At 45.2% G+C, this 25154-nt stretch overlaps 1 protein-coding gene across 2 annotated transcripts; it reads right to left on the reverse strand.

Annotated features, from left to right (window-relative positions):
- Positions 1–228: 228 nt before the first annotated feature.
- On the reverse strand, positions 229–9832 carry NRN1 (neuritin 1). Of its 2 annotated transcripts, XM_011984596.1 has the most exons (4): positions 9730–9832; positions 8941–9029; positions 4576–4720; positions 229–1448 (listed from the first exon to the last, which is right to left on the reverse strand). In XM_011984596.1, the coding sequence occupies exons 2-4, from the start codon at positions 8993–8995 to the stop codon at positions 1220–1222; spliced, it is 429 nt and encodes a 142-aa protein (XP_011839986.1). In that variant the 5' UTR covers positions 8996–9029; positions 9730–9832; the 3' UTR covers positions 229–1219. The 2 variants fall into 2 exon arrangements, with proteins under 2 accessions (XP_011839986.1, XP_011839985.1); XM_011984595.1 differs by lacking the exon at positions 9730–9832 and having other exon boundaries at positions 8941–9643.
- Between the last annotated feature and the right edge of the window lie 15322 nt (positions 9833–25154).

Genomic DNA, 25154 nt, shown 5'->3' on the forward strand with positions numbered 1-25154 from the left:
GCTTTGTAATAATTAATTTAAAAACAACTTTCATTTTCTCTTTTTTAAGGAAGCAGGGTTTTGGGGAAGTGGCCAAGTGGCTTAAGTGAGGAGGGTCTGCTTGAAGGTGGCAGGTTTCCAGCGGCTTCCTGAAGAGGTGAGCTTGTCACTGGCATCCTGTGTCCCTCCGCGTACCCTGAGAACTGGGCCAAGGAAGCAGGTTGGGGTAGGAAACAAACGACACCCCCATTTCAAACAATAACTTTTATTTTATACTTCTCTATACTTTGTAGCAAATCTTTTTTTTGCTGAATTTAATTTATAATAAACTTTTTAAATTACATCTCTCTCTGTTTTTTTTTTTTTAAAATCAAGGCTCTTTTATGTCAAAATCTTTTTTTAGCTATATTTTAGATTAACATTTAACGTCCCCCCCTTGTGATCTATACCGTTGGATATTCAGGTATTACTGTGTGTGTAACAGCTAAAACAAGAGGGAGGAGGGAAAATTAAAGGCAGTGAACTTGGACGGATGCATCAACAACAGCAGATAAAGCTAACCCCTCAGTGACCATAGCAGCGTGCCTTCTGGAAGCCTTTACTCTTACCCCAGAGATTTCCTCAGCCCCTTCCCTCTCTCCCTCCTATCCTCCAAACACAAAGCCAACAGTCCGTCCTTTCGCTTTTCTTGAGGAGAAATGTGCAGTGGAAATGATCAAAACAAGATACTGTGGAAGAACGACGTGAGCGTGAATTATTCACCGGATGCTTCGTCCGTGGACATCTCTCTTGAATTCATTCCCCTGGCCTTCTCCTCTCCTCGCCTTCCTATTAGGAGGAGCCCATCATTTTTCATGTTACTAGCATGATTAATATAGTAGGTGGCCCAGGGCCGTTCCTGAGATTCTTTTGCCAAACAAACAAAAAAAAAAATTTAATAATAATAAAATTTAAAAATGGGGTGGGTTTGCCGTTTTCTTATTTGTGTGTGAAGACGGACTAAAGCTGAGGTCCGATTTTGGCTGTGCTTGCTTGCTCACTGATTGGTAACATTTGGCAAATAAAACACAAGAAATCAAACGAAATAAAAAGGAGAATCAGGATTTCCCACAATCCTATATGAGTGTTTTCAGCATCACAGAGAATCACAACGTCCCCAAGGAACGAATGGATCTTCCTCTCGATTTCCGGGAGCATGGAGTGAGTGTGAGTGGGCGCGTGGGGGGAGCTGGCCCCACGCTCAGAAGGAAAGCCAGGTCGCTAAAGCTGCCGAGAGAGACACCAGGAGCACGGGGAGCGCCGGCAGCAGAGACCCCGCCGCCCCGTTACCGCTGCCGCAGAGTTCGAATAAGCTGCCTTGGATGTTGAGGTTTTTGGATTCTTTTCTCAGTTTATCCCACATATCTTTCGCCCCTTCCTGGCAATCCGTAAGGGCTGTGACCGTGCAGCTGTGGAAATCCTCCCAGTATCTGGTGAGGAACAGAACAAAACAGAAGAAGCAGGTTCACTTGGGGCGCCGGGAGGACCCCGGGCCTGCACCCCTGCGCCTCCCCGCTCGCGGCCCCGCGAACTTCCCAGGGTGTCCCCTCCCTACCTTCTCTTCACCGCCCTGGCGTCTGGGCTGCGCAAGGTCGGGACTCGTGGGACCTCCGCCTACGCCAGAAGCGGCTGTCTAAAGCGGGGGGGGGGGACGCCCCCTCCTGCCTGGTTTTCCCTTCCAGATGCGGGGAGAGGACTCGGCAGCCGGGAGCCGGGTCGTGCACCCGCTGCGGCGCGCTGGCACCTCGGCCTCCGCAAACAGATTGCTCGCCCTCCTCGGGGAAAGCTAGGAAAACAGTGCTAAGCCTCGCAAGCTGCCGCCCATTAATGCCTCTTAGCTTGCAAGACGGGTTACTAGCTCTGAGCACTGCCCTCCCCTCGGGGCTTCTTACATTCTCCTCCCCCAAGCCCCTTCTGTCTCCCTCCTTCTCCACGCCGCGGTACTCTCGCCTTCGCCCTCATTCTTTCCCTCCACCCACTACCTCTTCCTTTTGTTTTCCATTCTCCTTATTTTCCCTTTCTTTCTTTTTCCATTCCGTCTGCTTTCCTCTCTTCTGTTCCCCACTTCCTCTTCCTCCTCCCCCCGGCCTGCCTCGATCCTCCTTGCTCTCCACAGTCCCCGGCTCAGATTCGGCCTGGAGACTCCTGCCTGCCTGTCTTCTCCCCCGGCTCGGTGAGTGTTAGTGGCCAAGCACCTGGGGCCGGCTTCGTAGCCTTCATCTGCTCTTGCAAACCCCAGTGCCCCAGGCCTGCGCGTTGGGTCCCTCCTCTTTCTCCCTCCCCAGTCTTTTCCGTGGGCTTGGGCCTCATGGGGCTTCCTCCCCACAGTTTTCAGAGTGTAGCGCCAGCCCCCAAGGCCGGAACTGCGGGGAGGGCGTGGTGCCCACCGCTGCCAACCCTCGAGGACCCCCCCACATTCTGTCCTCCTCTGGCGGTCAGTTCCCGGAGACCGGCGCCTAACTCAACCACTTCCTCCTCCCAGGCTCAGCTCCTAGCCCCGCCCCCACAACCTTCATCCAACCTGTCCCTTTTGATTGTCCCCCTTTCTTCTGAAAACCCAAAATAGATCCTGAGACTAAATATAATCCCAACCCGTGATCGATTCCTGGGGCGCTGTCTCCTTTCAGAGCTGGGTCGATCTGTGCCTCTCTGTAACTCCGGGCTGGTCCCCACCTCCCCTGAGCCTTGAGCACCAGGTTACCGGTGCCTGCCCTCCACACAGTTTGGTTGTATTTTCTCCTCTCTTTCCCTTCTGCTCGCTGGCCTGGACTGTAAGCACATTGAAGGCAGGCACTGTGTTAATTTATGAGTACTGGAGGGACACGGGGCTTCCAGGTTCCTCAACTTGTAATAAACAGCAATATTTGGACATTAGGAGGCCCAGGGAGGACAGCTTTCCTGCAGAGAGTCTGTGGAATCACCCCTGCTAAAGGATGCCTAAATTGCTCTTTTCTTTATGCATGCCCAGATGGGGGCAGAGTCCTGAGGGACCTGGTAGAGAAGGATAGACTCTACCTGGGGCTGGGCAGAGGTGGGCTTCAGCTCCGTGTTGAGCAACCAGCTCCCCCAACTGAGTAGGGCCGGGACCTAGCCATGGCCTGTGACCTCAGGGAGGAGTTCTCACTTTCCTGTTTTCCAAGACAAAAGTTCTGCTTAAAATTAAAATAGCTTGGAATAAATAAGTTCCAACAAATGACAGAGGATTCGGGAGCTGTTCTATATGCAACCTTTTCTTATCCTTATAGATACATTCTTATCCATCACAAGGCTTTTAGAATTAAATGCCTTTGTTCCTTTCATGATAGGAAAGCACTAGCCACTTAGCCGCTGTGGCTCCTAGTAGGCACTGGGGCATTTAGGAAACCGAGTAGCAAAAGTGACACCCATTTAAGTTATCAAAACCTAAACAAACATCCCTCCTTCCACCATTCCCTTTTGCCCCAGGTGGGGAGACAGGAGAGCCTTCACAGTATTACAAATGATGCCATAGAAAATGGTCACTCTAACCTCAGGGAATAAGGGGCATAACCTGCCTTGGCTTTACTGGAAGCGTTATTGTGGGGGTGGGGGAACACAGCTGTTTTTTGCAAAATAAAACAGTGTGTGTTGCAGAGGATGGGGGTGTTTTCTAAGGTTTGCAGCAGCTAAATTGCTGCAGGTCCACTGCAGTAGTGCTCTGCTGGTTACCTTATTGCTAGTGGGAGCAGTGCTTTCCAGCCAAGCTCTGAGAAAACACCACTGGGCCTGGCTATGAACTCCTACCCATCTCTCTTTACCTTTGAAGCTGTCCAGGTCTGGGGACACCGTGCGGATGTGCAAGGGGGCGAGGGAAACAAGGACAGTGGCTATTCCAAACCTCGGAATCTGCTGTAAACTCAACAGCGACTATCACTGAACTACCACCTGGACTTACTCTTTTTGGGTAAAGTCACTGGCACACAATAAGACAGTGTCTCAGCCTGTCTGCTAGAAACAGGAAGGGGGACCCGTGTCTCCTTGCCTGTGCCGGCATTTCCTTGATGTGTATTACAGGGGCGTTATGTCGGGAGAAATGGACAGATGAGACGAGTGACTTTCCCTTCAGGCAAATGTAGTATTACCCCCAAACAATCCTCAAATCCAAACTAGCTGTTCTTCAGAGAATACCTGGCTCGCTCGTTCACGCAAGAGAAAAGAATGATAAAGATTGCTACGAGGCAGAGAGATTTTGCAGCATCAAGAACCGGTAGCAACTCTTCACGCCCCTTGCCCTGGGTCCCAGCCCGTTGAGCATGCGCACCTCTGTGCAAGCCTGTGAGGCCGCGTAGAGCTGGGACTGGGTCTATGTTGAAGGATCCTCCTCTATATCCCCCCCGGGCTGTGGGATCCCCTTGGGAAGTGCAGGTTCTAACCCGGGGGCCTGGTCCTAGGCCTGGGGGTTGGAGCCAGAAGGCAAGAGTGAGCAGATTCGGGTTCGCGCTGGCGCTGAACGCTGAGCGCAGGCGGGGAGGCTCGGCACTCTCCGACCTCAGTAGCTCCCTCAAAACCGAAGTCCAACCGGCCAGAAAGGACACTTACGTGCACACGGTCTTGATGTTCGTCTTGTCGTCCAGGCCCTGCGGGTAGTTGGCCATGCTGTCGCCCAGCTTGAGCAAACAGTCCGAAAAGCCCTTGAAGACCGCATCGCACTTGCCCGCTGCTCTCACGGCCTGCACCAGATACGCTGCGGGGAGGAGGGAACACCGGTCAGCAGCGCCACGACCCCGCCCTGCCGCCCCACTGCCCTTCCCTGTGCGACTCAGGCTCCGCGCGGCCTCGTTGCATCGGGCGGCCTCTCCCAGTACCCAGCCTTGGGGCGCGCCAGTGTTAAAGGTGAATGAAATACTTGACCCAGGAATGCCCGACCTGCGGCTAACGCTGCGACTAGTGCAGATTGTCGGTGCGTGAGCAGGTGTGGGTGGGTGGGAGGTAGGTGAGTCCATTCCTTTCCTCCAGCTCCCTCCCGCATCTCGCTCCATATCTTTTTCTGTTTCCATCGCCCCCTCTTCTCACCTCCCTCATCTCTTTTATTTCTCTTTCTCCTCACTGCCTCCTTCGTCTCCCAACACTTCCCCAGCAAGCCCTGTCACAGCTCTCACAATGCGATCTTCCATTTTGAGGTGACAGAAGGGGTCTCGGCTGCAGCGTGCGGGGGCGAGAACGGGGTGGGGAGACGGCAGGGCGTGGGGTCACGCAGCTGAACCCAACGCCACATCACGCGAATAAGCCTCAGGCTTGGCGCTCTGTCCTTGGTGGGCGCTCAGCAAACGCTGCTGAATGAATGAACGAATATAGTCCCCGGAAGCCACCAGCAGTCACCGAAATGGATTGTTTCATTATAAAACCGATTGCCTACCGTGGACTCTGTATTCCGAGTAAGACCCTCGGATGCACCCTTTCCCGCCCCACTGGAAAGAGGGCAACCTAGGCGTCCTGAGACCTGGCGCGGGTGATGAGTGGTCTGGAGCGGACAAGGCCAGAGGCCGGGCGGGGTCACGGATGAGTCTGCCCGGGTCACCTCCGCAAAGGCCAGATCCACGAACCTCGGGCCTCCTTCTCTCCTCCTCCTCTGTCAGTCACTCAGCTCCCCAGACACCCTTAACAACCCACCCGCCCGCCAAAACGCCAGCCTCCACCCCGGACAGCAGCCGGGAGAGGCTGTTCTTCTCCTGGTCCCAGCCTGGCTGCTGAAAGTGAGCTCGCCGCGGCCCGGGGCTCCTGGCCCCAGCTCAGGACTCCTTGCAGAGAGCGGGCAGGGATAAAAGCTGAGCGGCGGGAGGAGGAGGAGGAGGAGGAGGAGGAGGAAACACAGGCCGCACGAAGGTCCAAGCCCCAAGCCCCTGACCTCTGGGCGGCCAAGCCCCGAGGCGCGGGACGGAGAGACAGGCACCAGGCTGCGGTCGCGCGGCTGTGGTCACCTCTTTCCACCCCGAGGCCGACGAACCCGGCTGGAAGCTGAGCGCCCAGCGGCCCAAAGCAGCCCGGGCGCGGGGAGGGCGCCAGGAAAACACAGCTTTGGGGCGGGGAAGAAAGGGTGAATCTCAGAATCGAAATCCGCACTGGCACCCACGACCCTGGGCTCCGGCCTGGTCCTCAGCCGCGTTCTGGCGGCTGCGTTTGTGTGTGAATGTGTCCCGGGAGGACCAGATACCTCACTCCCCCGTTCCCCCACGCGCGTCCCTGTCCCCGAGCGCCGGGCCAAACGCCGAAAAGGAAGGTGACCGAACCCGCAGCAGCTTCCGAGAACGTACCATTTGCAAAGAGCTGCAGGAAGAGCGAGGCGGGCCTTGCGCTTTTTAATCCGGAACGGGAAGCGCCGGGGAAGGGACCAAGGTTAACTTCGACCTCCCCTGGGGCAGATACGTAAACCTTCTTAAACCTCCGGGTTCACCTTACAGCGAAAATTAAGTATCCTGGCGACTATAATACTAACAAATCGAACACTCACGTAAAATCTTAAGAATAAACGAATCTTTGTTCTGATAGAACTCGTTCAAAGTGGGAATACACTCCACACGTCTTCCTCTATAACGCATGTCAGAAATACAGCTTTGAAGCGAAGAAACGAAATAAAATAAAGTCCAATCTCCCCGTCCACGTCTCTCCTCACCCCTTGCCTACACCCCCAAAACTCGGTGGCGAAAGAAGCCCCTAAAATGCACTGACATTTTTTAAGGGGAATTGGGGCTCGCCGGGGGCGGGAGCTCTCTTGTCACGTTATCTTCCCAGGAGCTGCTGGAGAAGACCCTGCACACCGCGCATGTGTGAGTGTGTGCGTGTGTAAAATAAGAAGTCGTGAACATTTCTGTCTTTTAAAACTGTGGCTCCTTAGACTCTAGCCTTCTCTGGGAGGCCGGGAGGCTGCGCGCGGGACGGGTTTTGCAGGCGCACGCGTCCCAGCAGGTCGCAGCCCGTGTGTCCCTCGCTGTCCTTCCTGAACTCCGCTTAGGCGAGGCTCTGGCGGGTGACCCGGGCTCCTTCCCTGTCCTCTCTGCCGTCCCTTTCTTGTGCGGTTTTCATCCGTTCATTCATTCGTTCGACATCTCATTCATTCCGAATTTCCTCCTGCTGAGTCTTCTTTCGTGTTCACCACACTCTTCTACCTCCCCGCCCCCCCCAACCCCCACTTTTCTTGCCAAATGTCAATGATTTGGGACAGCTCCCAGCCATGAATTAATAAAGACCGAGGTTCTGGTGCAGGAAAGGGCAGACATTCGGGAACAAATACGCTCAATTTCAATTCCACAGCCAACAAATAGTCATTTTTGGACCGAGGTTAATGTGTTCAAAACGCGTCCCTCAGGCACGACCACCGTCTTTTTTTTTTTTTTTTTCCCCCCTCCAAACCTCTCAAAGTAAGGTTATTTCCCACCGGGAAACAGAGTCCCAAATCTTGTCCGATTAAAATTTCTATCTCAGAAACAACCCTGTCTCCTGCTCTCTAAAGATTCAAAGGTTTATTGCAAAATGCCACATTCACTTATTTCCAACATTTAAGGCATTTGCTGCCATTAGAAATATTATTTATAGCAGCACTTTTCACTAATGTCAAAGATTCAAAACAACCAGATTTCAAGCATTGTCGTTTTTTAGAATTAAAGGAAAACACCAATATCCTGCATTCACACACTCTAAAATCCTTATAATGTTTCTGCAAAAGAAGATCAGATACTCAAAGTCATGTCAGTTGCATAAAACCCCACTGTAAAGAATCCATTTTAATGTCTACAGAACTCCAAACCTTGTTTTCCTTCACATTTCTTATGGAAAAAACATGTTATGCATTCTCCTTTCTTGTCCCAAACCAATTACCTAAAGCACCCCTCCCCCCAATACTGCAAGGATCTGTCTGCAAAGAATGCCACAGCCTGAACTGATAGGAGGCAACAATTCCGTTTCAGGAGTTTCTTTTTTTCCCCCCTGTTGTCCATTCTATTAATAACCTGCTTCACTTTCGCTTTTAGGCCACGTTAATTAATGTTCTGACCCCGCGTCAGAGAAGAGGGTTTTCTAGTGCCCTCTTGTATATCTTTTCTTCATTCTGGATGGTAAAAATGTGAACTTTAAGAGACCCTTGACAGCGTAACTACGACTCAGCATTCCTTAACATAAAATGGGGAGTAAATAAATCCTTCCACAACCAACCTCAAACAAACAAAAATAACAAACACCCGACATGACATATTCCAAATACTTCTTAACCCTTTCCTATATATATAATACAGACACCAATGTGTAAAGTAGCAGACAAATGCGCCTAGAAAAGTACATCTACGTAAATTTGGCTGAATTCATCCTCTTCAATGGTAAGCATATTAAAATATATGATCTGGAGTTCCCTATCACTCTCAGTTTGCCCACCAGCAGGGTCTGCGGTAGCGGTGCAAACGCTGCAGCTAGGATATAGGGGGGAGGAGGGGCGGGAGAATGACAAAGTTCTAAATGCAGCAGTCTGAGCCCTGGAATATCTTTGCTTTCTGCACATAAACTTTCCAGTCCTGGCTGCCTAGCCATTTTGTTCCTGCATTCACCTTTAGACTCTTCAAAATAATAATCTTGCAGTATCGCAGGAGCCAGTACATTGCCCCAGAGCGCACCAAACCTGGTCTAAACCCAGAAAGGGAAACAAAAATGGATGTGTGCTTTGGAAAAAGGTGGAAAAAGACCCTGTCCAGAAAACGTCCGGCCGTACACATTTCCTGGCGAACATTTGGAATCTATAGCTTTAGGAAAAACCGATCTGGGACGCGCTAGTCCCCAGGAACTGATGCCCCCACCCTCGGGGGTTTGCCGGCTTCTCCGCACCCTGGGGCAGCCGCGGGCCCGCCAGTCCCCTTCCGCGCTTCGGGCCGGGGCAGGCTGCCTCCCGCCTCCAACCTCCAGCCGGGCTGAGCGGCCACTTACCTATTTGCACCGCGAGGATCAGTGAAATATATCTGCCGTTCAACTTAAGTCCCATCCTACGTTTAGTCAAACCATTTGCGACCGCAGACCTTTAAATAGTTAGTTTAGAGAACGCGGGGGAAAGCCGAAAAATAGGCATTGCCAACAAGTTCCGGGAGCGACAGAGACTTTATGCACGGGGAAGGCAGAGGGAGGAGAGAAAGAGAGGGAGCGAGGAAGAGACAGAAAGAGAGAGAGAGAGAGAGAGAGAGAGAGAGGCTGGGGGGGGAGAGCTGGGAATGGTTCACTCCATTAGGAGGGGGCGGAGGAAGTACAGCCTCACGCCCACGAGCAGGCCTGACGTGGGGGATGACACGGAATGATTTTTTTTTTTTTTTTAATATAGACACCTTGGTAGAGAATCGCCATTTATAGTCATCAGAAACTGGAATTAATCAGATATCTCCAATTAATGTGCGATCTGAATGAAATTTTGCCTCCCGGGGGTGACCACTTCCCTGTTCTAGCGGTCACCCCTGCCTCTTCCTCGTTCCGGGGGCCCCCCCAACCCCGCCCCCTCCTTGCGCAGAACAGGGGCTCCCCCTCCCTTCCCCGCCAGGAGCTGGGGAGTCCTGGCGCGCCCACTCGATTGTTTCAACCTGCTCCCCCTCCTCCATCAGCACCACAGAGAATGCAGCCCTCTCTCTACGAAGCAGGGGGGTTTAAAGGAGCGGGAGAGGGAAAAACAGCTAAGCTGGCTCGATTAATTCGAAAGCCCTCCTCGGCCGCCCGCCCCCTGCGCTTGCCTACCCTCTTTTTCTCCAACCCAGCAGCTGAGCTCTGGGCGCAGCCTGCAGCGCGTGAGCACGCAGCCCGGCCCCCCGCACGAGCACACACACACACACTCACACACGCGCGCGCGCACACCCGCCAGCCGCGCCGAGCGCCCCCATGCCCGCCCGCACACAAGGCATGCGAGCGCGCGCACACGCCCAGGCCCCGGGGGTTTGGTTTGCACACGTGGGGCCCCAGAAATATACACCGAATGTCCTCTGTGAATTTTACCACCTCTGACGCCCCAGCGGGCCACAGGCCTTTTCAAGGGACACAGCGACACCTGTTTTAGGGGGCGAGTAGGGCACCGGGGAAGGAGTCTCTGATACGACAATTTTCGGATACTAGTGATTTACCAATCAACTCTCAGCGCTTTAGGAAATTTCCAAGGCAAGCACTAGTGTGCGGACTTCTTTCTAATCTTGATGCGCCTCTTGGGGTTATTTGTTGGGCTACACACACACGTACCCACACGCACACACGTATATCACGTACGCACACGCACACCCGGACCCACACACACCTGCACTGTCTTTTGATGCTCGGCACAGACCCTGTGTGGGTGTTGCCTACCCTGCAACAGAGTACTTCTGCAGCTGGGTTTGCGCTCGGTGCAAGGTGCTGTCGACCACAGCTTGAGTCAAAATCGAAAAATTAACAGGGCTCTTTCCTTTCTAAACGACTTTAAGCTCTGGTTTTCTTCCCTTCTTCTGCACCAAACAGAAAAACAAAAGTCTAAATTGTAGCGTCTTTAATAAAATGCTAAAGAAGGCATTGGCCAACTTTAATTCTTAAGCCTGTGGAGAGAGAAAAATGAAAACGACCCCCAAAATTTTGCCAAACTACACTAGAGGACGTCAAGCTGTCAAACTGTAGAAATGCAAACGGATTAAGGAGAAGCATTGAATTTGCTTCTCCAGGCAGCGTGCCCTCCAGGGCCAAATTTGCCGTCCCCATACTCAGACATTTGGAGATGCATAGACAGAGAAAGGGGGAGAAAGGTGCAAAATAACGGGGGTAGGACAGGCTATGGAGGGTAAGGAGCTGAGGGGGGAGCCGCGGGGGTCCTATTGCAGCACTTGGCGACGTGAGGTGTCTGCAATGTGCGGCCTCTTACCCACGTCCCGCGGGAGCCACAGACTCCCAGGCAGCCGCCCTGGCCCTGGAGGCGGAGCCACGTCGCCCCGCCCTGGTTATGTCACCCGCCTGCGGGCGGGGCGGTTGGGGGCTCGCCTTCCGGCGTTCAGGGGCACAGTGGTGGCCCCGGGTGTTTCCTTTCCCCGAGCTCTGAGGCTCCGGGAAGAACCGAAAACGTGGGCGGACAGGGGGCGGGGCGGGGGCTGGTGGCGAGAGGGGGGCGTTTCTCGGACCCGCCCCCGACGTCTTCCAATGGGAGGGCAGGAGGCTTTCCGAGGGGCGGAGCCTCAGGGGGTTGCCACGCGGCCCTGCCCACGGCTCCGCCCCGCCCCCTCGGGGTTCCACGTGGGGCCGGCCCAGCTTTCGGGGACCTGGGCACCAGCTGAGGGTCCTCCACCTTGCTCAGACTCGTGCAGAGCCCAGGCTAGGGGGTGACTTAAGGTTTTTTGCCCTCAATGTCCTTGCCTTCCTCCTGCTTATCCACCTGGGATCTTTTCAACATCATTTTCTGGATCCTCTCCAACCCCTCCCCTATAACTCTGAGTGTGGGGCGCTGGGGATGTGGAGTAGGCAGGGCTGAGGGCCTCAAAGAAGCGGGTCAACCCTCGCGCGTGCGCACTGCCGCCGGCGCCGCGCCCCGGGCCGGTCCAAGTCTTGCCCTTGGGACGTGGCTGCGCCGCACCGCCCTACCCCGGGACGGAATCCTCGCTGACTTTTTCCTCTCTTCGCTTTCCTCCCCAGGCGTCCCAACCTCCCCTCATGGGCGTGAGTCTTTTTTAAAGTGAAGAAGAGAGAAGCGAACAGAGTTAGTACTCTACACAAATGATTTTCCGGGTAGATAGATGCACATGATATTTTCTTTTTAAAAAATTTCTTATCTTTTAAATTACAGGTCGTTCTGCAGTTAAGGTTCCATGCAGGGTTGATTCTTCGTAGTTCTTTAATTAAAGGATATTGCAGTTCATGGTTGTCAACGCATGCTGTCTGGGAACCGTAGCATCCATGGTTGGAGGTGGCTTTGGAGAACGTTCCCTCCTTTATCAATGTGAAAAGCTCATCTCACATCATATTTGAGGTTGAAGGTGCAGTGGGAAGAGCACTGAACGGGGGCAGGGAAACCCAGCTCACAGGCTGACCCCCACACTTTGGAAAATGAAGAAGAGTGGACTATGAAGTATTTTCCAAGGCTGTTTTCACCTTTGAAATTTTGTGAACTAAGGATTTTCTAGAATTCTGTGAATGGGATTAGGAGTGGAAATTCACAATCCAAAGAATAAAATCCGTGCTAGAGTGCTTGTTATAAGCCACCTTCTTGCAAAGAACGTATTTCCTTTTGATAAGCAATTTTGTTTAAAGAAACAAATACAGTTCAGGAGAGGGAAAAAGTCACAGGTGCTGTTTGGGTCTGCATGTTGAATTGAGCCAAAGTAACCCCCAAAAGTAAGTCTGCATAATTAAGGCAATAAATCTGCAAAACTCCTTATCCCTAGAACAGCCAGAAAGAGACTCTGTCTAATTTTAAGCCTGGTGGGCACCAATTTCCTTTCTCAGTTCATGCCACTACAGCCCCAGTCTGGATGAGCAGTATGCCAGTTGATTCCCCAACTCCTGCTATGAATCCATCATAGGTCGGCTTTCCAGAAACTGCCATCTCGACAAACAGCCCTTTGAAATTATTTGCAAAAGCAGTTGTCGAGGCCACTGGGAAATTCCATCTTTGTATTCTAGGTCAGAAAAAAATCTGCTGCTCTATTAGAACAGATTGGTCTAGCAATACATCTCTCTCATAAATTTAGTCAGCCATTTAAATATCTCCAGCTAAAACTTTAATCAAAATGTGAATTTATATATACACAACTCTTTTCATTAAAATGATAAAAACTATACCATATTTAAACAATCATATAGATTACGAGAGGAAGGAGATTTTTGTGGAGGTATGTACATTGGTAGAGGTCCCAATAAAATCTACTTTGGGAGGCCTGGGTCTACCCTTGCATCTGTGACTTGGTAAGGGGTTTTTTTTCACTCTCTGGTCTTGAGACTCTTTACAAAATTAAGATGAAAGTTAACCACACTTCTACATTTCAAATATAGCATTTGCTCCTGGAATTCAAATTTCTGCATTAAAATTAAGTTCCATTTTTTAATTAATTAATTTATTTTTTAAACAAAGTCTTGCTCTGTCACTCAGGCTGGAGTGCAATGGCATGACCTCAGCTCACTGCAACCTCTGCCTCCCGGGTTCAGTTAGTTGAAACTTGAAGGCTTTGCGGGCCAGGCGCGGTGGCTCACACCTGTAATCCCAGCACTTTGGGAGGCCGAGGCAGGTGGATGACCTGAGGTCAGGAGTTCAAGACCAGCCTGAACAACATGGCGAAAATCCATTTCTACAAAAAATACAAAAATTAGCTAGGCGTGGTTGTGGGCGCCTATAATCCCAGCTACTTAGGAGGCTGACAGAGGAGAATCACTTGAACCCCGGAGGCAGAGGTTGCAGTGAGCTGAGGTCACACCACTGCACTCTAGCCTGGCAACAAAACCAAGACTTCGTCTAAAAAAAAAAAAAAAAAAAAAAAAAAAAAAAAAATTAAAAAATGGAACTTGATTTTAATGCAGAAATTTGAATTCCAGAAGCAAATGCTATATTTGAAATGTACAAGTGTGATTAACTTTCATCTTAAAAATAAACACTTTATTTAAAACAAATCGACGTTTTTATTATGAAATATACACGCAGAACAATGCACAAAACAAGCATGCACAATTCATTGATTTATGACAAAGGGAATGCCTATGTGGTCCCCACTCACACTGAAACAACTGGAAGAGGCATGACAACTAAATGCAACCTATATTCCTGGATACGATTCTAGACAAGAAAAGACAGAGATATTGTTGGAACAGCCAGCAAAATTTAAATGAAGTCTGTGAAGTAGGCATTAGTTTTGCACCAATGTCGATTTCCTGATTAGAGAATTGTATGCTGATTATAGAAGAAAGTGTCCTTGTTTGGGGCAACATATACTAAAGTTTTTAGAGTGACAAGACATCATACCTGTAGCTTGCTCTTAAAAGGTTCACAAAAAGGAATACTGCTAATGGGGATAAATACAAAGCAATGGAATACATGTAGCAAAATGCTACTAACTGGTGACTATCTAGGTAAAAGGGTATGCAAGTTCTTTGCATTGTTCCAGCATTTTTTCTTTAGGTTGAAAGTCATTTCGAAATAAATCATTTGAAAAAAACATCAGCTCCAGGTGGGTTAAGGACCTAAATAGTCAAAAGCTTTGAAATACAAAGTGAAGCACTCAGGTGAATAGTTTTAAATCTTTTAAAAAGCATGAATTGAAAAAGATTGATAAATTTGATCAGAATTATTGAAAAACTTTTGTCTGTAAAGTAATATGTTAAAGTAAATGAAAGAGCAAATGACAAACTCATAAAAATTGGTCTCAAGAGCTGAAGAACTTACCAAACCTATTTTGTTTTAAAGAACACACACACGCGCGCGCACACACACACACACACCCCCTAAAATAAGTTTCACAGAAGAAAAATCATATATGATTTATTCCAGAAATATGGTCCAAACTAGTTTAATATTCCAAAATTACAGTGTGTCCCAGTCTTTCATGTCCTGGATGCTTTCAGGGATTGCAGGGCTTACATTCTACGATAACCTTACTGTGGTTCATCTGATTTTTCCTCATGACCATCCTCAGACCCTGAAAATCAGGATGGGATTACCTCAGAGATGAAGCTGTGTTCTTTTCAACACATCTCATTGGGATGAATTACGTCACGTTGACCCGTTTCACCACAGGTGATGTTAACTTGGTTTGGTGTCTGCCAGGTTTCTCTTCCTTAAATTCACAGTTTCCCCCTTTTGTAACCGTATGTGGAAATAATTTGTATTTGGAAGTGTTCTGGGATTATGCAGATATCCTAGCCCTCATCAACTCCCCCACCCTACAGCCTTGGCATCTATTCATCACTCCAGTGTGAATCAACCACATCTATAGTGGTTTCCAAATGGTGGTTCCTCACTGCTTTTAAATGTATTATTTGGCATTTGACTGTAAGGACGAGCTTTCTTTGTTTATATATTAATTTCTTTGTTTGTATCAGTAGAAACTCACAGATTTCTGTTTTATTTAATGTGCCGTGGTCCATTTTTATTATTTTGATGCTTATATTTTTCCCAATTTTGCCAGTAGGAGCCCTGCCAGCTGATTTCTGTGTTCTTTTGGTGTATCTTGATTGTTCATTGAGAATTCTTACTTTTTGATGCAAAAAGATATTCTAGGTTCATTTTATCCTGATCTAGCCCTGGGTCATTTCTCCAAAAGTTTCAAAAACAAAGTTTAGACCCTGGTAGTGCTCATCGCTACCAGTGTGTCATGGTTCTGGGCCCTCTCAGAAGATAGAAGTAGGAATACAAACATGTGTATGTTCCTACCCCCTCACCCCCTCTCAGAAGATAGAGATGCACATGTTCCAACCCACTCCACACACTTCTTTACTTCAATACCTGGAAAAGATATTATAAAACTGAGTTTATGTGGGTACTTTGTCTATTGGTCAAAGCCACTACCCAATGACCACACGTTATAACACCCCCTGTCACCTTAAGGATTCTCAAAGTTTTCTTATCAGTTTCTTCAGGGTTGACCTTGGGGTTGGGACCAGCAGCTCACCTGTCCAGGACTGTAATATTCTGGTTATCATTTTGATATTAATTTACAGCTAAATTGAAGTGTAGTTAGAAACTATATGTTGCATGGTTTCAACTATTTTTTGGGAACAATTTTTGGTGTATTTTAAAAGAATATGTTTTCTATAATTTTTGGTTTTAGCATTTTTTGAATATTATTAGGTCAAGTTTACTGATTATGTTTTCAAATATTCCATATCTGTACTGACTTTCTATGTATTCACTTTTTCGGTTAGTGAGAGCTTTGTTGAAAATATAATGATTTTGGATTTGTCTATTTTTTCTTTCAGTTTGGTTAACTTTTGTTTTATATTAGATGCCTACAAATTTAGAATTTTATAACTTCCTCTTGAATCTAACCTTCTATTATCACTAAGTTTCTATCTTTATAAATACTTTTTACCCTAAAGTCTACTTTTGTTTCTAATATCAATATAACTATCCAAGTTTTTGGGGGGCAGAGTGTTTGTGTGATATATCTTTCTCCATCGTTTTACTTACAAACCATCTGTATTCTTTTATTTTAGATAATTCTTGCAAACAGCACATCCTTCAAAAAAACTCAATCAGGGTCAGACGCAGTGGCCCATGCCTGTAATCCCGGTATTTTAGGAGGTCGGGCAGGTGGATCACTTGAGATCAAGAGTTCGAGACCAGCCTGGTCAACATAGCAAAACCCCATCTCTATTAAAAATACAAAAATTAACTGGATGTGGTGGCACATGCCTGTAATCTCGGCTACTCAAGAGGCTGAGACATGAGAATCTCTTGAAGCTGGGAGGTGGAGGTTACAGTGAGCCAAGATTACACTACTGCACTCCAGCCTAGGTGACAAAGTGAGACTCTGTCTTAAAAACAAACAAACAAACCAAAACAGTCAGACAATCTTTGCCTTTGAATTGTAGCACTTAGTGCATTTATATCTCACTACCAATACATTTGGGTTTAAATCTACCACCTCGTCATGTACTTTCTGTTTGTCTCATCTGTTCTATGTTTCTTTTCATCTTTTCCATTGCTTGTTTTTGGACTGATTATCTTTTATTACTCCATCTCCTCCCTCTATAATCCTGGCAGTCACGTACCCTTTTACTAGGTTTGAGGAACCCTATAAATTACAGCGTATGTTTTAAATTTATCAGAGTCTAGTATGTATTATCCTGTTGTTGGAAAATGCAATAATTTTTTAAACTATAACTTCATTTGCTGTCTATTCAGGTTTATATACTATCATTTTTGTGCGTTTTACTTCTTTGTACATTTAAGACCTAATGGGGCATTGTTATTATTGTTTTATACATTTAGTATTTATTCATATTTATCTACATATTTATTGACATATTTACCATTTTTTTTTGTTCATTCCTTCTTGCATCTCACAGCTTCCATGTGGGTCCCTTTTTATCTGGTGAAGGCTTTCAAGTAACAGTTGTTTGTATAAACGTGGCTTTGTTTTACTATTATCCTTGAATTATATTTTCCTCAAATATCCTTCATGGTACTTGATTCTAGGTTGTCAGTTTCTTTCAGCACTTAAAAAATATCTCATTATCTGTTGGTTTCTGTTTTTGTTTTTTTTTTTTCTGTCGAGAAGTCAGTTATCATTTCTAATTGTTATTCTTTTGAAGACAATTAATCTTTATTCTTTTGCTACAGTTACTTTTTTTCATTTTTGGTTTTCAGCTATTTTATCATTATGTACTTGATGTGGAACATTTTTTAATAAGTTTTTTTCTTTTCTTTTCTTTTTTTTAGAAATGAGGTCTTACTCTGTCACCCAGGCTGTAGCACAGTGGATCATAGCTCACTGCATCCTTGAACTCTTCAGCTCAAACAATCCTCCTACCTCAGTTTACCAAGTAGCTGGGATTACGGGTGGAGCCGTTGCATCTGGCTGGAGTGAATTTTTTAAAATAATTTGTCTGTTTCGGGTCTTAAGACATTTTGAATCACTGGTTTAATACCATTATCTCTTCAATTATTTCTTCTTTTCCAATTACACGCAACTAGACATTCTCATTGTATTTTTTCAGTTCTAATTTTATTTTATTTTCCCCAGCTTTATTGAGGAATGATTGATGAAAACTGTATATCTTTATTGTGTATGATGCAGTGTTTTGATATAGGTACACATTATAAAATTATTTATCCCAATCAAGCTAATTAACATATTCATCACTTCACATGGTTACCTTTTTTGTGGTGAGAACATTTAAGATCTACTGTCTTAGCAAATGTCAAGAAGACAGTATAATATTATTAACTATAGTCACCATGCTGTCACAATAGGCCTCCAGAACTTATTCATCTTGCATAACTGAAATTTTGTACATTTTGACCAACATGGTCACCCCATTCCCTTCCACAGAAGCCCCTGCCAAACACCATTCTCCTGTCTGCTTCTATGAGTTTGACCTCCTAGAGGTCACATGTAAAGGAGAAGAACATGAAGTATTTGACTCATTTCACTTAGTGCAATGTCCTGCAAGCTCAACCATGTTGTCACAGGTGGCAGGATTTTCTTCCTTTTTAGTGCGGTATAATATTCCATTATATATACACATACACACACAAACACATACAGGCACACCACAGTTTCTTTATCAATTCATCTCTTGGTAGACACTTAGATAGGTTCCATATCTTGGCTCTTATGATTGATGCTGCAATGAACTTGGGAGTATTTTGAGAGGCTTATTTTATTTCCTTGGGATATATACCCAGAAGTGAAATTGTTGGATCATATGATACTTCTATTTTTATTTTTTGAGCAACCTCCATACTGCTTTCCATAATGACTGTACAAATTTACGTGTCCACTAGCAGTGTACAAGGGTTCCCTTTTCTTCACATATTTGCCAACACTTGTTACATTTTGTCTTTTTGATAGTAGCCATTCTAACAGATAAGGTGTAAGGCAATATCTCATTGTGGTTTCGATTTGCATTTCTCTAATGATTAGTGATGTTAAGCATTTTTTTCATATACCTGTTGGCCATTTTGTATGTCATCTTTTGAGAAATGTCTATTCAGGTCCTTTGTCTCTGTTTAAATTGAGTTGTTTGTTTTCTTGATCTTGAGTTGTTTGAGTTTGTTACATATTTTGGATATTAACCCCTTATCAGATGTATGGTTTGCAAATATTGTCTCCCATTCTGTAGGTTGTTCATACACTTCATGTTTCCATTGCTGTGCAGAAGCTTTTTAGTTTGATGCAATCCTACTTGTCTATTTCTGCTTTTGTTGCCTGGGCTTTTGGAGTCATATCAAAAAAAATATCATTGCCCAGAACACTGTCAAGGAGAATTTTTCTTATGTTTTCTTCTAGTAGATTTACTGTTTCAGGTCTTATGTGTAAGTCTTTAATCCATTTTGAGTTGATTCTTGTAGACAGTGTGAGATAGGGGTCCAGTTTCATTCTTCTGAATGTGGATATACAATTTCCTTACTACGATTTATTTAAGTGATTATCCTTATCCCATTGTGAGTTCTTGGCACCTTTGTTGAAGATCAACTGACAGTAAATGAGTGGATTTATTTCTGGACTGTCTACTCTGTTCCACTGATTTATATTTATATTTTTATGCCAGTTCAATACTGTTTTGATTACTATGGTTTTGTAGTATATTTTGAAATCAGGTAGTGTGGTGCCTCCAGCTTTGTTTTTCTTGCCCAAGATTGCTTTGTCTATTCTGGGTCTTTTGTGGTTCCTTTTCACTGTGTCTTGTGTCTTCTATATGTCTTACCCTCTGTTTCATATTTCCCATCCTTTTGTTTTACCATGTCTCCTTCTGGATATGTTCTTTTGCCATTTTTCTAACTTTCATAAATTCTGTCTTTATTTATGTCTATACTATTGTTAAACCATTTCATTTATGTTCTGGAAGGTAATTGTAGAAGAATTTCTAACTTTCTCTGTCTATTTTTTTTAAAAAATAAACTGTTTATTTTTGAACAGTTTTATTTTTAGATTTACAGAAAAATCATGAAAATAAGATACAGAATTCCCATGCATCCCACACTTAGTTTCCCCTATTGTTAACATATTGTATTAATATGGTATATTCTTACCATTAGTAAATCCCTTGTGTTATTTTCCTGTTCCAGAATCCCATCCAAAATACCACATTATATTTACTTGTTTCTTGAGGATCCTTTTGGCCGTGGCTGTTTCTCAGACTTTGTGTTTGATGACCTTGGAGTTTTGAGGAGTACTAGTCAGGTATTTTATACTAAGTCCTTCAATGGACATTTGTCTTACATTTTTATCATAACTAGATGGTGATTATGCATTTTTGGAAAGAAGATTATGGAGGTTAAGTGCCATTCTCATCACATATCAAGGGAATGCTATCATTATGACTGTTATGAACTGAATGTTTATGTCCCTTCCAAAATTCACGTATTGAAGCCCAACCCCTACTGTGATGGTATTTGGAGATAATTCCTTTGGAAGATAACTAGAAGGTGAAGACTTTGTGATTGTATTAGTACCCTTATAAGGTCCCAGATAAGAGACACCAGACAGCTTTCTGTCTCTCCCTGTGCACACAGAAAGAAGAGGTCATGTGGGCCTACTACAAGACAGCAGCTGCACCTCAAAACCAAACCTATCTTGCTGCTACCTTAACATTGGACTTTGCATCTGGAGGATTGTGAGAAATAAATTTCTGTTTTTTAAGCTACCCATTCTTTGGTATTTTGTTATTGCAGCCTGAGTTGACTAAGAAATGGCTTATCACTGTTCATGTTAAACTTGATCACCTGTCCCAGGTAGCGTTTGCTAGGTTTTTCCACTGTAAAGTTACTCTTTATGGCCCCTTTCCATCTTGTATTCTTTGGAAGGAAGTCACTGTGCACAGCCCTCACTTATGGAGTAGGGGAGTTAAGCTCCATATTCTTGAGAATAACTATGTAATTTTTTTGGGAAATTCTTCTGCATAGGATATTTGTCTCTTATCCTTCATTTATTTATGCATTCAATCATTTATTTATATCAGTATGGACTCACTGATATTTACTTTATGATTTGAGTTATAATCCAATACTACTTTATTCATTTTATTGCTCAAATTGTTCCAGCTTTGACCATTGGGAGCTCTTTCAGTTGACTCTCATATCCCTTTGACATACCCCATAATTATGAACCTTTTTCTTTTATTGTAGCACTTCTTTGCCTTCTGGCATGACAGAATTCTCTATATTCATCATATATATTTTCTACCCTGGCCTAAAATAGGCTATTTCTCTAAGGAGCTCTCTTTCATTTTATTGGAAAATGGTATTAGAAACCAGAATCTGGGCAGTAAATGTGCTTGTTGCTGCTGAGGTATTGTTGCTTCTAGGCACTCTCAGCTGACTAAACAAGGAAATATGTTAAATATATATGGGCATATGCACATTTCCATCAGTATCTTGTTATATAACCATCTACATCTGTATTAGATTAAACAAGAGTTCATACGGATGTCTCCAACTCTAACCCATCACACACGGATCATTCTAGTCCCCTCCCTTTGCCTCATTGCTATGTAACCTCCCACTCCAATAGTGGGAAACCTGGCTTCCGCTATCTGCCAGCCATTTACTTAATTGTTCAGTTCCAGTGCACATGTATAGTGATTTCAGAATCATTAACCTGTTCCATATTGGAAACAACTTTTTGGCTGAGTAAAGTGCTTCCATGCAGTTCCTCTAACCTTTAGTCTTACAGACTCCACTCAGTTCAAAGTCACTTTGGTCAGCACCTTTTCCCCTCACCCCCTTCAGTGAGGTTGTTTCATACACTTGTAAGGTAATTAGACTCTTTTGTCATATTCTGCATTCTGTCTTGGGATTCTTTGACCTCCTAAATGATTTTTAAAAATTTGCATACATTAAGGTTCATTCTTGGTGCTATAAAGTTCTATGTGTTTTGACAGATGCAAATTGGAATTGACTCACTTTGCACAGCTTCAGAATCCTTGAGAAAGGAAAACAACCTCAGCCTAGCCGACTCTGCTCTCTAGGCACACTTGGAAAGCCTGGAAGCCCCCATGAAGCATTTAAAGCAGTTCTGCCCCCATGGAAATAGAATAAGAACCACATATGTAATTTTACATTTTCTAGTAGGCATAAAGTGAAAAGTAAAAAAGATACAGGTGAGATTAATTTCAATAATGTGTTTGATTTAACCCAATATATCAAAACTATTATTTCAGTATGTAACACATATAAAGACTTATTAGTAAGTGCTATTATATTTTTGGTACAAGTTTTCAAGACCAGTATGTATTTTACAATTCTGGCATATGGCAGTCTGGAATAGCCACATTTCAAGACTTCATTAGACACATGGTGGCTAGTGGCTACCATACTGGATAGTTTAAGAATTAAAGAGACCCTTATATTCAGCAGTTTTCTTTCAGATTGTGCTAAAAATGAGGCCCAGGATTTAATTTTAAGGAACCACAGCTAGCAGAATGAATGTATAGACTTGATCAATCTCTTATGTCCAAGTTAAGACTTTGTTAGGGAAAGAGTAGTACCCTAACATCTGAGATAAAGACATCTGGGTGGATAAACCCAATAATATTTACCATGAGATTACCCTCAACTCCCCAGGCCAGCAGAAGGATGCCCATGCCAAATGAAAACTGTGTTCCTTAAGAAACCCTGAAACCCTGCAAAACTCTCACCCAATGCAAGAGTACTACACGATGATGCTTATTCTCAATCTTTAGATGATTGTGGCTCCCTCAGCTCAGCAATTCCCATCATCTCACTGCAGGTCGCTGAGCCCCTACCTTGCAGGCAGCCCTCTCATTTGTAGAGATGAGAGCCTTTCCTAGTTATTTTACCTGCTGAATGACCTAATTATCAGTTTTCAGGAAATTTATTAAATTTGGAAAGTCTTCTTTCTTTGCTTCAATGGAAGATGGTTTGATTTTATCATTTTATTTTACACCTAGAAGATTTAAAAGTGGCATTTACAAAGTGGCTATTTGTCATTAGGGACTGAAAGCTTCACCTGCCCATCAAGACCCTGTGGCTACAAAAAGGAAAGAGCAACCACTTCTCCTGACAGAGCATGTTTGATGTCATCTTTCCTGCTCTTAAGGTTTTCTGTGAAGTTTTAAAAAATAGGTTCAACTGATCCATCCTTTTGAATTATATCCTTTTATATATGTGTGTGTGTGTGTGTGTATATATGTGTGTGTGTGTGTGTATATATATATATATTTATTTCCCAACTATAATTCTGAAAAATGTCATTATATCTTTTAGACCCTATGTTGCCAAGACACTGAGATAACCCTTATTCTGAGGTTAGCCTGGCTACAAACGCCAACAATTATTTTGTGAAGCTGGAAAGAAAGCTTGGCTTGCATTGAGGCAGCCACCACAAGGGCATTCTGGCTCCAGCCCTGTCCCTGGTGTGAGGCTGGGCTTGAGTACAATCTTTACACAAACTTTTTGGATAAATTTCCTTTCTTTCCAGAGGCTCCTGGTAATAAACTTTTGGAAGTTACTCTGTCTAGCCCTGAAAATAACAGGAAATTCAACCACACCGATCACAATCAATGAATTCCTGATCATTATGAATCATTCATTAACACAAAATGGAAATGGTCACACTGTGGGTCACAGCTTGGAGTCAGACAGCCCAGTGTGGGGTTGAGTTTTGGCTTCCTCCCTAAATGTATTGGCTCTGAAACATGGGCCAATTATATACCATCTCTAGGCATTAGGTTCCTTACCTCTAAAGAGGGCATAAAGATATTACCGAATGGGGGTTGTCGAGAAAGTGTGATGTTGTATTGAAAGAGCCCATGGTAGATGGCATGTATTGTACGTGGAACTGAGAAGACAGTAAACCTTCTCTGTATCCTTAGGCATCTCTCTCTGTCTTACACTAGAGACAGGTGGTTACGGCATGCCAATCCCAAGATGTATTTGGAGTGGGAAGAGGGAGACCCACTTAGACCTCAGGCTTAAGCCACCCCTCTCCCTAATCCAGGTTTTATTAGTGGTTTACTACGAGGTGCTGAGTATTTGTCTGGATTGATGAAGCTCTTCTTTGTCTCCCATTCAGTGTATTGTGCATGTGTGTCCTCTGCTGTTCAAAACCTTGAACAAAGGGAGAGGTGACCGGTACCCCACACCCCTGATACACAGTCACTATTCAATGTCACATCGTCACACACTGTTCAAAGCATTTCATGTGTATGTGTGTGTGTGAAACATGTAATCCTGGGTGAACCCGGACTTCAAAGTTTTTTGAGGGAGTACTGAATAAGAAACTTGAATGAGATTGAAGCAGTCAAATCAGGACTGGGAGGTTGATAAGGCACTATTTCAAATTGAATAACTCAGGCTTTGAGAACTAGGTTGCTATGAGACTACAGTGTGATTATCTTGCTGGCGTTAGAGGGTATTATGGATTAAATTGTGTCTCCTCAAAAAGATATGCTGAAGTCCTAACCCCCAGTACCTCAGAATGTGACCTTATTAGGAAATTGAGTCTTTACAGACGACCTCAAGTTAAAATGAGGTTATTAGATGGGTCCTGATCCAATATGACTGGTGCTTCTAAGAAGGGGAAGTTTGGACACAGAGACAGACATGCACAACGGGAAGATGGATTGAAGACAACCATGTGAACAATGGAGTTGGGATTAGAGTGATGTATTTTACACCAAGAAATGCCAAAGACTTCTGATGAGCCTCCAGAATCTAGCACAGGGGGCGGGAATAGATTGTTCCTCCCAACCCGCAGAAGGAACCAACCCTGCCAACACCTTGACCTTGAACTTCTAGCCTCCAGCATTGTGAGATAATACATTTCTGTTTTTAAAGTCACCCAGTTTGTGGCACTTTATTATAGCAGCTGGAGCACACACACAGAGATGACACCACGGAGGACCGGGGTGGGGCTTCCTTAAAAGGAGTGAAATTTTTAGGAGGCATTTGTCTTGGAGCAGAAAGTGAGGTGGGCCTTAGGCTGAGCTAAAGGAAGGGCTTTCTGCCTTCTCTATGGCCAGAGGTCCACTGGGCTGAGACTTTGAAGCCGGGGGAAGCCTGAAGTACCCCCACTGCTGATAGAGCCCAGTAAGCTTCTCTGACCATGGGAAGTTAGGCTGTAGCCAGGTAGGACTTTGAACAGCTGTGGATGGGGCCAGCAGTTGTATGTTGTTTGCTGTGTTGTGTTTCCTTTCTATTCTTCATGAACCTTTGGGAAAGTCTCACTACCAGTTTACAGCCCAGCATCAGCTGTATTGAGAAGAATGAGGTTCCACATTTGGGGTAAGTAGATGAGAGGTCAACAGAAGGAAACAGAAGAGGCATAAGGACAGGGCTGTGCTGGGGCCACCCCAGGCATAGCCAACCCCAGGTGACTTCGAGGGGCACATTCCTGGCCCATTGGAGGTGGACCTTTGGAAAATGCTAAGGAATATCTGGGGAACTTGAGAGTAGTGAAGTGGGTAATTTACAGCAATTTCCTTCTTCTCTTTTCTTTTCTTTCTTTTCTTTCTTTCTTTCTTTCTTTTTTCTTTCTTTCTTT

This window comes from Mandrillus leucophaeus, unplaced genomic scaffold, assembly GCF_000951045.1.
Source record: "Mandrillus leucophaeus isolate KB7577 unplaced genomic scaffold, Mleu.le_1.0 Scaffold27, whole genome shotgun sequence".
NCBI classification, from domain to species: Eukaryota; Metazoa; Chordata; class Mammalia; order Primates; family Cercopithecidae; genus Mandrillus; species Mandrillus leucophaeus.

Excerpts from the sequence above, each read along its gene's own strand:
- NRN1 (XM_011984596.1), bottom strand. The coding sequence starts at position 8,995 with ATGGGACTTAAGTTGAACGGCAGATATATTTCACTGATCCTCGCGGTG. Across the intron at positions 4,721-8,940 it reads GATCCTCGCGGTGCAAATAG|CGTATCTGGTGCAGGCCGTG; the intron begins GTAAGTGGCCGC and ends TCCTCCCCGCAG. Across the intron at positions 1,449-4,575 it reads AACATCAAGACCGTGTGCAC|ATACTGGGAGGATTTCCACA; the intron begins GTAAGTGTCCTT and ends GTTCCTCACCAG.